Source organism: Cynocephalus volans, chromosome 1 (assembly GCF_027409185.1).
Source record: "Cynocephalus volans isolate mCynVol1 chromosome 1, mCynVol1.pri, whole genome shotgun sequence".
Classification (NCBI taxonomy): domain Eukaryota; kingdom Metazoa; phylum Chordata; class Mammalia; order Dermoptera; family Cynocephalidae; genus Cynocephalus; species Cynocephalus volans.
Genome location: NC_084460.1, coordinates 233,943,907 through 233,957,874, shown reverse-complemented (window position 1 = coordinate 233,957,874; position 13,968 = coordinate 233,943,907). Strand labels below are relative to the sequence as shown.

The window sequence follows — 13,968 nt, the reverse complement described above, 5'->3', positions numbered from 1 at the left end:
ATTTACCTACATTTATTCATTTCTAGTGGTCATTATTCCAAGATCCAAATTTCCATCTGATATTTTATTCCCATTCAACCTTAAGAATTCTGGTGGCAATGACTTCTGTAGGTTTTTGTTTATCTTAAAATTCTTATTTCACATTACATTTTGATGGACAGTTTCATCAAAGAATAATGGGCTAACATTTTTCTTTCTTTATCAGTCTTCTTTCTCCTGGCCTGAATTGTTTTTATGAGATATTACTCTCATATATATAATAAGTATTTTTCTTCTGGCTGCTTCCAAAGTTTTTTTAGTTTTCAGCAGCATGATTAAGATATGCCCAAGTGTAGTTTATACTTACCCTTGTTAATGTTCACTGAAATTTTATGTCAATATTAAGGTCTGTAAGTTAATTGTTTTTTGCCAACTTTGGGAAATTTTGACCATTATTTCTTCAAATATTTGTTTTACTTCATTTTCTCCTTCTGGTCCTCCCTTTATACAAATATTATACCACTTGATATTATTCTCTATCAACTATGAGTCACATTTTCCTATTTCTTTGCATATCATATAGTATTTTATGTGACATGTATATGTTCAATGGGAATACTTCAATACTCAGAATATACCCTACAGAAATGAATGCAACATCATGAAAGGTGATATATACAAGGATGTTTACTGCATCATGGGGACAACAAATCTGGAATGAACTTGAATGTCCATCACTAGGTGGTTAGATAAATAAATGGTGAAACATATATCCTATAGAATATTAGGTAGTAAACTATTCATTGTTTTTTCATATATTCACAGAGTTGTACAACCATCACCACTATTTAATTCTAGAACATTTTCAGCACCTCAAAAAGAAACCACATTATCCATTAGCAGTCACTCCCCATTTACCCTAATCCCCGCTGCCTGGCAGCCACTGATCTATTTTCTGTCTCTATAAGTATGTCTATTCAGCTCATTTCACATACCCAAAGCAATACAATATGTGATCTTTTATGACTGATTTTGTTCACTTAACATAATATTTCTAAGGTTCATCCATGTTGTAGCTTGTAGCATTATTTGATTCCTTTTTATAGCTGAATAATATTCCATTTTGTTTATTCATGCATCAGTTGATAGACATTTGGGCTGTTTCTAATTTTTATTATTATGAATATCTGCTATAAACATTCATGTGAAACATGTTTTTAATTCTTTTGAGTATATAAGATTTTCTTAATTTCATTTTCAGATTGTTCATTACTGGAGCATAAAAATATAACTGATTTTTGTATATTGATCTTGTATTCTGCAACCTTGCTCAACTCATTTATTAGTTCTAATAGTTGTGTGTGTGTGTGTGTGTGTATTTCATAGGATTTCTAAATACCATGTCATGTCATCTATGAATAGAGTTTTACTTCTTTTATCTAATCTGGATGCCATTTCTTTCTTTTTGAGTATATACCCAGGAGTAGAACTTCTGGGTAATATGGCAACTCTATCCTTAACATTTTGGGGAACAGCTAAATTGTTTTCCAAAATGGCCACGTCATTCTACATCCCCAACAGCAATGTATGAACATTCCAATTTCTCCACAACCTTGCCAACAGTTGTTATTGTCTGTCTTTCTGATTATAACCATCTTAGTGGGTTTTTAAGTGGTATCTCATTGTGGTTTTGATTTGTCTTTCCTTAAGGATTAATGATGTTGACCAACTTTTATGTGCTTATTGGGCATTTGTATATCAGCTTTGTCAAAATGTCTACTCAAATCTTTTGATTTTTTAAATTGAGTTATCTACCTTTTTGTTACTGAGTTGTGAGAGTCCTTTGTATATACTGGATACAAAAAAATTACCAGGTATATGATTTGCAAATGTCTTCTCCCATTCTATGAGTCGTCTTTTTACTTTCTTGATCATATTGCTTACAGCACAAAAGTTTTTAATTTTGATGAAATTCAATTTATCTATTTTTCTTTTGTTGCTTGTGCTTTTGGTGTAATATATAAGAAGTCATTGCTGAACCCTAGGTCATGAAGATTTACTCCTAAATTTCCTTCTGATAGTTTATATTTTAGTTTTTATATTTAGGTCTATGACCCATTTTGAATTAACCTTTGTTTATGTTGTTAGGTAAGTGTTCAATTTCATTCTCTTGCATGTAGATATTCACTTGCCCCAGCACAATTTATTAAAAAGACTTCTCTCCTCAATTAAATTGTCTGGGCACTTTGTTGAAAATCAATTTACCATAAATGTAAGGGTTTACTATTGGACTCTGAATTCTATTTCAATGATCTTTATGTCTATTTTTATGCCAATATCAAACTGTCTTGCTTACTTTAGCTTTGGAGTAAGTTTTGAAATTTGGAACTGTGAGTTCTCTAACTATCTTATTTGCTATTTTGCTAAATACGGTCTCTTGCTTTTTCATATTAAATTTATAATCAATTTGTCAACTTCTGCAAAATTAGTGCTGGGAATTGCATTGAATTTGTAGATTAATTTTGTGAGTGTTACCATCTTAATAATATTGCCTTCTAATCCATGAACATGCAATGTTTTTCCAAATATTTAATACTTCTTTAATTTCTTTCAACAACGTTTTGTAGTTTGCAGTGTACAAGTCTTGTCCTTGTTTTGTTAAATTTATTCCTAAGTATTTTATTCTTTTTATGCTATTGTAAATAAGATTTTCTTAATTTCGTTTTCAGATTGTTCATTACTGGAGCATAAAAATATAACTGATTTTTGTATATTGATCTTGTATTCTGCAACCTTGCTCAACTCATTTATTAGTTCTGATAGGTGTGTGTGTGTGTGTGTGTGTGTGTGTGTGTGTGTATTTCATAGGATTTCTAAATACCAGATCATGTCATCTGTGAATAGAGTTTTACTTCTTTTATCTAATCTGGATGCCATTTCTTTCTTTTTCTTGCCTTATTTATGTGATTAGAACCTTTGGTACAATGTGGAAGAGAAGTGGCAAGAGCAGACATTCTTGTCTTGTTCCTGATCCATTGAAAGCATCCAGTTTTACTATTAAGAATGAAGATAGGTTTGGGGTCCTTTTAGACCATCTTTATCAGGTCAATGAAGTTTCAAGTGTGTTGAGTGTTTTTATCATGAGACACACTGGATTTTTTCAAATACAATTTCTGCATCTATTGAGATGACTATGTTCTTTAATAATATGGTATATTACATTAAAAGTTTTCTGTTGTTTCAACCTTGCACTACTGGGACAAATTCCACTTGGTCAAGGTATATAATCCAACAATCCAAATATTTTGTGTGATTTAGTTTGCTAGGATTTGGCTGAAGATTTTTGTGTCTATGTTCAGGTGGGATATGGCTGGTCTGCAGCTTTCTTTCCTTGTAATATTTTCATCTGGTTTTGATATCAGGGTAATTTTGGTCTCATAAAATGAATTAGGAAGTATTCCCTTCTTTTCTACTTTTTGGAACAGTTTGCTAAGAATTGATGTGCACTCTTCATTAAACATTTGGTAAAATTCACCAGTGCAACTATCTGGGCTCAGGCTTTTCTTTGTGGGAAATCTTTGATTACTAATTCAATTTTTACTTGTTATAGGTATATTCAGATTTTCTATTTTTTCTAGAATTCAGTTTTAGTAGTTTGTTACTTTCTAGGAATTTTTACATTTCATCTAGGTAATCTAATTCGTTGGCATACAATTGTTTATAGCATTTCTAATACTATCTCCTCTTCATTCCTGATTTTAGTAATTTGAGTCTTCTCTCTTTTTTTTTTTTTCTTGGATAGTCTGGTTAAAGATTTGTCAGTTCTGTCTATCATTTCAAATAACTGTTTTGGGGGTTGTTTATTTCTTATTTTTTCTGTTGTTTTTTCTATTCTTTATTTTTATTTTCTTTATATTTATTAAGATTATTCATGAGATACAAAGCTAATTGTCACCCCTCGTGCCCATGATGTGAGGGCCAGGTTCATACTGAGGGCATACCCATTACCAGAAATTCTATTCTTTATTTTCTTCCTTATGCTAACTTTGGGTCTAGTTTGCTCTTCTTTTTCTAGTTTCTTAAGAGGGAAGCTTGGCTTATTGATGTGAGAAATCTTTTTTGCTGCAGCGGTTTACAGGATAAATTTTTCTCTAAACACTGTTCTGGCTTCCTCCACTGTTCAGTTTGATGTGTTTTCATTGTCTTTCATCTTAAAGTATTTTCTAATTTCTCTTATATTTCTTTAATCCATTGGTTATTTAAGATTATGTTGCTTAATTTCTACACATTTATTTCTAATTTTATTTCAGTTTCTGTCAAAAAATACTTTTTATTATTTGTTAATCTTTTTAAGTATACTGAGGCTTTCCTTATGAGCTCACATATAGCTTATCCTGGGGAATGTTTCATATGCGTTTGAGTATATGTACTCATGAGTGTGTCCTACCTATATATTTTCTTATATTCCATGATTCACCTCAAATACAAATGTTACCTTCTTTAACCCATAAGACAAGTCCCACTTTGAACCGTCCATCTATCATTTATGTTTTTTCAGCATTCACTCTCCCTTCCTCTGGTAATGGTGTCCTTATTTTTTTCTTCATAATTCCACTCACTTACTCTGGCTCCAGTGATAAAACATGATTCTGACTTGGCCAAATACAGAATTCTAACTCTAGAACCAGAGTGACTGTCTGGCTTAGCAATGGTCATGTGACTCCAACCAGGTCAATGATACTCAATTCTTGGGCCTTAGTTAAAGTTACTAGTCAGGAAGCACAATCATTCTGTTTGGGGAGCTATATTGATAGAATAAAGGTTGGTAGAACTTTGCCAACAGTAGGAGAATGCCCAGCCAGAGATGAAGGAAACCTATTGGGAAGAAGTAACACAAGAAACTGATTCTCGGTTACGTTGATTAAGAACACGAATCTAGCCAGGTTAGAACCTGGAGCTAGTTCCAAATGGGCTTTAGTTACTTGAGGTAATGAATTCCTTTTATTTTTTTTCTGCTTAACATCATTTGATTTGTATCCTAATACTGACCTCCATAAAGTTTTTTACACTTGCCCATTTTTTGGAAATAATGTTAAAGAGATTCCCATTTAGGTGAAAATTTGGACTAAGTAACATTGTTATCTCTTCCTACTCCAAGCTTTGTGAATTTTTTTTTTTTTTTTTTTTTTGTGACCAGTAAGGGGATCTTTTTGACCATGGCTTACTATAATCTGTGAAATAGTTTTCAGAGTCTCAGATATAGCTTTCAGACCTTCTATTGCTCTCTCAATTTCTCATGGGTACAGTTTCTCCAATTCAAAAATACAGAAAATCATAGTATCTACCTTAGCACTGATTTTATGAAGAAATATTTCATGTAAATCATTTAGTCCAGTGCCTTATATAAAAGAAGTGGTCAACATATGTTAACTTTATCATTTGATTCTGAAATATAATTTTAAAAATATAGTGGTTACTACAGAACCTGAAAGTATTGTATATTATTCTTTAGAATATATTATTTCCAGTCTGTATACAATCTATGTATGTGTTCACTTATCGAGTTGGTAGGTGCATGAGACCCTAATAAGCATTTTATACTACTATCAATATATTTTGTTGTGTGATTTTACTTTTTTTGTTTCTCTGTATAAGACCACTTTACTTTCATTTCTATTACTCCCATGTATCCAGTGAATGTTAATATGAATTTTATGTTAACATATATTCAAAAACTCATCATTTATAAATACTTAAAATTATAGGAGTAATTAAAACAGAAATGATAGTTGCCCATATGGTGTTTCTTCCCCAAATAATTCATCTTCAGGTATTTACAAATGATATTCAAAATTAGCTGACATCATATTTTATCATTTGTTTGGTAAATGTAGACATGTCCTGAAGAATCTATTCTAAATAACTGAGAAATATGTCATGATTTTGTTGTCACAGGCAAATGTCCTTCATAATTCATAATCACCTTTCTTATGAATGAGCAATTTAAATTTATTTCTAAATTAAGTTGTATATTAAAATCTTTGAATCTTCTGCACTGTGTTTAATGGTAGCAACATACTTTTATTTAAAAGTATTTAAACTTTTGCCGCCCAGGTTTGCATGGCCAATTAGTCGATATTTAATTTGAGAATGATAAGTGAAATTCACTGAGACAATCATGGAAGAGGAAGCCTCAATGAGCCTTACCAGGTTCCCGACAGACAGCACACTGCTAAACTGCTCCGTCATCGGGTAGTGCTCCATAGCCATGAAGAGTGTATTTAAGACAATGCAGATGGTGATGGCCAGGTCAACAAATGGGTCCATCACAACCAGGTTGACAAGACGTTTCACTTTTAACCATGGTTTACAGCAGTCCCAAATCAAACACATGTTAGCAAATTTATACCAGCAGGGTGGGCATTTCTGTCTGGATTCCTCAAGTTCTGGAAGAAAAAAAGTTAGCATTTTATGAAAACTGTTTACTTTCTACTAAGCAGTCTTTGGTTTAAGCTAAAAATAATTTTTTAAAAAAGTGAAGTTGTTAAAAGGTATTATGGGTTGGTCTGAAGGTAGAGAAGGAAAAAATTCATAACTTGTTTGCTGTCACACAAAGGGTGGTTACAGAAAAGCTAGTAAGCTCTCCAATTTATCTTGGCTAAACGGTTTCCAAGATTCTATCTGCAATATTAAACTGCCTGAAAATTATCTTTATGGCCAACAGAAACTAATGGACAGGATTTGCATTAAGTATACTTAAAGCTCATCCATGTTCCAGATAGAGCGAGAGGCATATGAGAGGTCAAAAAGTTCATGAAGAGACTTATATTACTATCTTTTAATCCCATTTTTCCATGAACTTTCTGACATACTTTCATGCATATTATTAAAGACTTCTTCTCAGGCGATGTCCTAAAAGCCTTAATCAGTCAAGCTGAATTTCAGTTTTTTGGATTAGATACGTTTTGGGGGGTCTTCTAATGAGATAATTTTGTCAGTGTCATTAGTCCTAGTTAAAAAGTCTCAAATTTAGCCCCATTAGATACAGCTTTGCATATTAAAGTCAGCAAGGTTCCTTCTCTCTACATTTCTCAATTTAACTAGAGCATGCAAAAGAAGAGGAGATACCCAACCTAAGAAATTAGGGTCCTTACTAATAACATAAACCAGTGTTTCACAAAGTGGGACCCATACTACTGGTAAAATACTACAGGATTTTAGGCAGAACACACATCAAATTATAAATTTTCATGGTATGCATTTATTTTAATGTACTGATATCTTTAACTATCATACCAAACCTATTATATAAAATTTCATATTAAAATACATTTATTTCAGAGAAAAGTACAATGATTTCAAGAAGAATTTCAACTAAACAATAAAAGATCAAATCAAGATAATTTGCATATCCAACATTACAAAAAGTAATCATTGTTTGTGTCCATTAACCAGTTTTTCCATAACCCCGCTGTACAATGGAAGGATACTACAATTGTCACAACAGTAATGCTAAATTATGTCAATTATGCCATAGATTAGAAAAAAAAAAAAGGAAACTTTCTTCTATTTCAGTTCTCAGAAGTGGTGGTCCCATGTTTGGCAGAACAGGTAATAGGGTGTACAGCAATGATATTGGCAGAAAACAACAAATTCTGCATTCTTTTCTTACTCAAGAATTAGATCATATTGCCAAAGGAAAATGGTAGATAATTTCCCACTTCCTTATTCCCCCAAATTCTGTGCCACCTTAAAGATCTGTGCATTTCTGTCTTCTCTCCCTGTTATTGTTTTTTAAATAATAAAAAATAATTGATTATACATATTTGTGGGGTATGGCTGGTACAGTTTATTCAGAACTAAACTTTGTGAGGGAGGAACCAGCATATGAAATGAATAATCATGACCAGTGGTAATAATTTTTTGTTCTGCCGATAAACATTTGCCACTAATTAACCCTATAAAGTCTACAACTTCTCTAAAGTAAGTTAATTTACTGCTTTTTAAAAAAAAAAACAAACAGAATTCCATTAAAGGTGGATTCTTCAGTTGTCTCTTTGGATATTGAAATTCTTCAAGTGCAGAGTTTGTTTTCATTTCTCTTAATATGTCATGTTGTAAACAAAGAATATTTGAGTTGTAAATCAGATAAAAATAAATATAATTATCATGCATTAGTTATTTTGTGCATGCTTTTAAGATTCCTAAATAACCTTATGATGTTTACACTGAAGATAAAAAAGTAGATATTGTTGTTTACAGTAAATAACAAAAGAGAAACTACAAAATCTCACTTTGCCTGTATAACATTAGAAGTTTTAAAATGTTAGCTGTCATTTAGCAGATAAAGGGAAGCAAACAGAAATTGCTTAGAATAAAAACAAATCAAAGAAAAGTTCCAAAGGGGAAATTCGGCAGGTGTTGCTCATCTTGATTCTAGGAAAAATTGGAGCAAAGTTGTTTAAGTTCTAAAATAAAATCATTCAATTATTTATTCCAAAAAAGAGAATCTCACACTTTGAAACAAAGCAAAACCCCCAGGAGAGCACTACAGCCATCTCTCCAGTATTCCTGTGTGGGGTATCAACACATTGCAGTTTGTGTCTTTTGCTGGCTCACCTGGATTCCTAGGATGTTTCTAACTTACCCTCCCACCACCCTCTGTGAAGGAGTGACCAGGAAACGTTTCTACATGGTTTTGCATTAACGAAAACTTAAAGAGCAAACAATTTATTTTTGCTCATCCACTACTGCTTCATTAAGCATGGGGCTATTCATTACCCCAGATAATGGAGACTTGGCTGTAGCTGAAAAAAGGAAATAAAAAGTTGCCAGCTGGATCAACATGCCTGGTTCATAAAAAGGAAAGATGAACTAAACCGAGGTTAGACTTAGCAGAAGGGATACCCAAGTAAACAGATTATGTGCATCAAGAAACCTTTCCATCATTTTCAGGAACAAAAAAAGGACTATATTAAAGTCAGCTCTAGCATGCATCTATGTGCAAAGTATTGTTAACAACCAATCTTGACCAAAGCCACATTCAAAGTGTTTAGATATAATTAAAGAAAAACCAGCTTTTCATTATACATAACCAATGAAAACCAAAATAAAAAGTTAGTCATTGGCCCTCACAAAAATACAAAGTCAAAAGCTCAGCAGATATTGAAATCAATGCACTCTTCTTAGTCTGCCACTTCCTATGTTACACTTATTACTAGGATACCCTTTTCATCCTTAGCAATTCCATGAGACATATTTCCATGTAGGGAGATGTGGGTGCATTCATTTTGAACTCTGTATCTTAATTAGTAGACAGGTCCAATCCTGTGGCGGTCTGATGTTTTTTAAGTAATTTCTTATGTTAGCTCAAACTTAATGCTATCAGAAGTGCAAAGTATGATCGTTGATTTAGACTTACCCTGTCTCCTTCTCTACTTCCTGCTTTAGGGAGCAGGCATGCTGCTGACATCGGTAGCAGAACCACTGGCAGCTTCCTCTCAGTGGTTTTGCTATGGCAAGGAGCAGAAGACCAGAGAATCTTCAAAAGATTTACCTGGAGGGACAGGGAGGAGCAAGCTACTGGCAGCTGGGGGGGAAGAGGGAATGCAAGCTAACGCAGGCGAGGTTGGGGAAGAACGTACTCGAGTTTAATATTCCATTGAAATCAGTGAAAAGATCTCTGACACTGCATTAGGACATTATGAAAATTGGGTCTTGTAATACTGACTTGTCTGTGATGTATATGGTCATCTACACTATGAGGGTTTTTTCTATCTGTGACTTTTAGGCTTTTGGTGTTGGTATTAATATCACAGGATCTTTGCATTCAGACTGGAAAAGAATGATTCCAAGAATCTACCCAACCTCAGGAGAAATTACAGTTAACAAGAAGAAGGGCATGTGCGCAACTTGGTCTCTCTCGCTTTTATTTCCCTTTTCTCTTTTTTCTTTGACACATCCACACACACACACACACACACACACACACACACACACACACACACGAACGGTGCAAGGGGAGTTGTAAAAGAGGAGGGACAGAATACATTTTACATGAAAGTAGGGAGCAAAAATAGGGAGGAGAGGGTCCGGGGATAGAACACATTTTACATCGAAGTATTTTCCAAGTAGTTAAAGCTGATAGTTGATGTCTGCATTCACTTATGGTATGAAAAGGAAAAAAGCATGCGAATTAACAAAAAAATAACAGCAATCAAATAACTAATAATGATAATATTTATTGACTGTCTTCTGCATGCCAAGTACTTAGGTGCTTTTTATGTGATGCCTTATTTAATACTTAAAACAACCTTATGCCTAAACATCATTATTCACATTTTACTGATGAGGAAATTGAAATTCAGAGTCATAAATTAACACATTTAACATGTGATAGAGCCAGGAATTGATTACAGATCAAACTGTCCCCAAAGTCTTTATTTTAGCATTATGAGATCCAGACTTCTAAACATTGTGTTAACTATCCAGATATAATCTGCAATTAGAGAGAAAGCTGATATATTGCAATACGCAGGTCAGAAAAAGGCAAAAATAAAACTACAAAAATTTCAACATTTTGTTTCAGTGAGGTCAACATCAAACCCTAATTCACATTTTTCATTTATATTACTGGTTAAATCAAGGTATTTTATAACTTGCATCTCAAGCAGTTAATACAACTCAAATGGACTAACATCGTCATAATGATAAGCATCTATCATTGCACTGTTTTCAATGTCATACACACAACAAGCTTCAAGAGTTCAGAATTTAATCTACAAAAGTAGTATTACAAATATACCTTGAATTTGCAGCACCTTCCTGGAGGCTAAATGTAAAAATCTGTACAAGAGAGTCGAACTCATGTGCTGTGCTGGAGTTCACATTTTCTTAGTAACAGAAATAATGATGATATGGTAGCAAGTTGGAAAGTATTTTCTTCGAATTTAAAGAAGTGTTTGTTTGTTTGTTTGTTTGTTTCTGTATCATTACCAAAGCACCACCAAGTAGCTATGGGATAAGGCTTTTGACATACCTTCCATGGTGTTGGTCAAAATACTGGCTATACTCATTGCTCTTTGCCTTGATGTAGGATCTTCCAACAAATCCATGGAAACATGATAAGAACTGGACCGTCTCTTTCTTATTTCTGTTTCAGTAGTTGTGCCCTAAAAATAAAATTTCAGATGAAATAACCATTATTCTTGAGGGCAGCAAAATGCAAAGCATTTCTATAATAGGTGTTATCTAAGTAAATGTTCATTATGCGTTCTCAGATGTAAATAGCTCATCATTAACATATTGCTGGAATTGTCATTCGTGGGGAGTGTTTGAAAGGCCATCAGATTCTCAGCTTTCATAGATACCAAGACAGATTTTCCTATTCCTTCATGCTGGAGCTTTGGGCTGGAGGATAATGTCTACTATTAAATAGAGAATCTTTTAGCATTTCAACCAATCATAACTAGGACTTTAGACTGAAACATATTGATTTATCTCAGGTCGAGTTATTAAATCTTTATAGACATATATTCATGTGGTTTAATGAATGAAAAAAACGGTTTAAAGTTTCATTAACATGCACCAGTAAGAGTTCCCCTAAAATGTGAATTCTAGTTGTAAAATGTTCATTTGAGACAGGTAACATTTCCCAACATTCCTAAAACTAAATTTTAGAATTAATCTATCACTTTGTCTTACATTTACAGAATAACTCCATGCACAGAAAGACCTATCCTTGTCATTGAAACTCTGAAACTCTAAGAACATAACACCTGCTTTGGGGGCTTTGATTTTTAGCAATGATATAATGATCTGATACTTTCCTATTCCAGAATAAACTCACCAGGATTTCACCATGGGCAGAAATTTATTTCTACTTCAAGAGATCAAACAACAAAGTTAATTATAACAAGAAAAAAAAGGCAAAACTTAAACATTTCAAAGCTAGGTCTGAGTGTTAATAATACATATGAAGTCATTCTCAGTTCTCTAAGGATTTTTCCTATTTCTAAAAGAGCAGTATGAGTGCTGTTCATCTATTCTGACCTTATTGTGTAAGTACCACGTGCTAACCGATTGCGCCACTGGAGCTCCATATTCTGACCTTATTGAAATGTGAGCAATTAATATTGTTTTTATTTTTATTAACCTGCATACCTCTAATACAGACATATTCAAAACCAAAGTTTCCACTCTGGTTGATAATGGTGATAAATGTTCATATAGGTCACTCTAAAATTAATTTTAAGGTAAAAGAAAAGTAAAATAAATGAGGGGAAAAGAACTCCTATCAAAATAAAACTCTTTAAATCAAAATGATGCCTCAGAGAATTTAAAATATTTTGCCTTATCCAAGAGAGGCAAAGTTTTAAGAAAAAACAAACAAACAAACAAAAAAACAGGGTCGCCTGAAGGTCTTCTAGTCCCTCCTGCTCTATACAGAACGATATGCACAACCCTAGATCTGCCTAATTTTTAATGATAGACTCCAAAACCTCTAATAATTTTACTGAGGAAATTCTCTAAGTTAAATTGGCTCCATTGAGTTTATGTGTAAAGTTATAGGAAATTGTGTGCTTTGGAGGGTGTTATTTGCCCGCAGCTGTTTGTTTTCTGTAATCACTTCCCCTTCGCAGTCTCCCAACACCTGCCTGCTTCGCTTGTCTGCACCTTTGGCTCATTCTGCGCAGTGGGCAGCATCTTCCTGCCTCAAAGCATCTGACTGCAAGACTGAAGAACGGAGAGGAGGAAGCAGGAAATAAAGTGATAACACCAGGCTTTCCTTGAAAGCGGCCCCAACTTTGCCTTTAGAGATTTCTCCCATCCTCTCTGACAAAATAGGATATTTACGGTTATTGATGATAAATGCTAAATAGCTTCTGACAGACTGACATTCTATTTGTATTTAAGCAAAGAAATTGTGGATTCGTGTTTGTTTGCCTAATCAACATTTAGAAAGACCAGCGATAGTTATATGGGTAAGAACCACGTGGCGTGCTTGTTAAGGAAAGAGATTCCCAGACCTTGTTTTCTTCTACATTTCGGTCTGAGGTCTGAGGAGGCCTGAGAGGGCCTAGCAATCTCCGTTTTTAAGTATCCCAGGAGATTCTGATGTAAGTAGTCTGAGGGTGAAGTATATTTTGAGAAAACACTGTTTAAATGAAAGTGTTTGTTTCCTTAGCCTTCTCTTCTTCTCCATTTAAGAAAGTTACCAAAAAAAAAAAAAAAAAAAAAATCTCAATGGTAGGAAATATTTCAATATGGATAGAATGTGGCTTCAGTAGCCAGCCTACATGAGGTCAAATCTCAGATCCACCATGCACAGGCCTCAGTTTCCTCCTCTGTAAAATGGGGATAATATTAGTAACTATCATAAAGGGTTTGTTAGAGGGTTGTTGTGAGGTTTAAATGAATTAACATATATAAAGTGTTCTGGACAGTGTTTGGTATGTAGTTAGCTATGATTATGTTTTAGAAAAAGTTGACATTTCCTCTTCATTTTTCTTGGTCCCTTCACTACAAAGTTTTGCTGTTCTAATGGTTTGGTCTGACTTCAGGACACTTGGACACTTCTCTGAAAGAAGATGGTGGGGATGGGCCATGCAAAAAAAGTGAAGATCAATGGCTATTTTTATAATCCAAGGAAAGAAGTTCCTCTACTAGGTGACTGAAAACTAACTCCACATCATTTTAATGTGGCTTAAAGAGCTTATCCAACCATAATAAATGGAGATATATATATATATATATATATATATAAAAATCATACAAAGGAAATTTTAATATGATTCAGTAAGTCATAAAATACAGTTACGTGACATTGCTGGAATATTTTTATACTGGCAAATGAATTTTATTTAATACCAACATTAAAAGCTATCTTATGTCTTATGAAGGAAATGTCAGTAATAAATCTCTATTAAGTGTCTAGTATTTAGTTGATACCTTTTCCATATGTTTGATTTGGGGCCACTTTGTTGACAA

At 33.5% G+C, this 13,968-nt stretch overlaps 1 protein-coding gene across 10 annotated transcripts in view; it reads right to left on the bottom strand.

The window, feature by feature from the left end:
* Positions 1–13,968, bottom strand: part of LOC134385671 (sodium channel protein type 2 subunit alpha) — an 88,587-nt gene that overhangs the window by 46,010 nt on the left and 28,609 nt on the right. For all 10 annotated transcript variants that reach the window (XM_063107432.1, XM_063107449.1, XM_063107434.1 and 7 more), the window contains exons 12-13: positions 11,018–11,150; positions 6,187–6,425 (exon numbers count right to left, since the gene is read on the bottom strand). In XM_063107432.1, the coding sequence (XP_062963502.1) occupies positions 6,187–6,425; positions 11,018–11,150 (372 nt within the window). The remainder of the gene's footprint in view (positions 1–6,186; positions 6,426–11,017; positions 11,151–13,968) is intronic.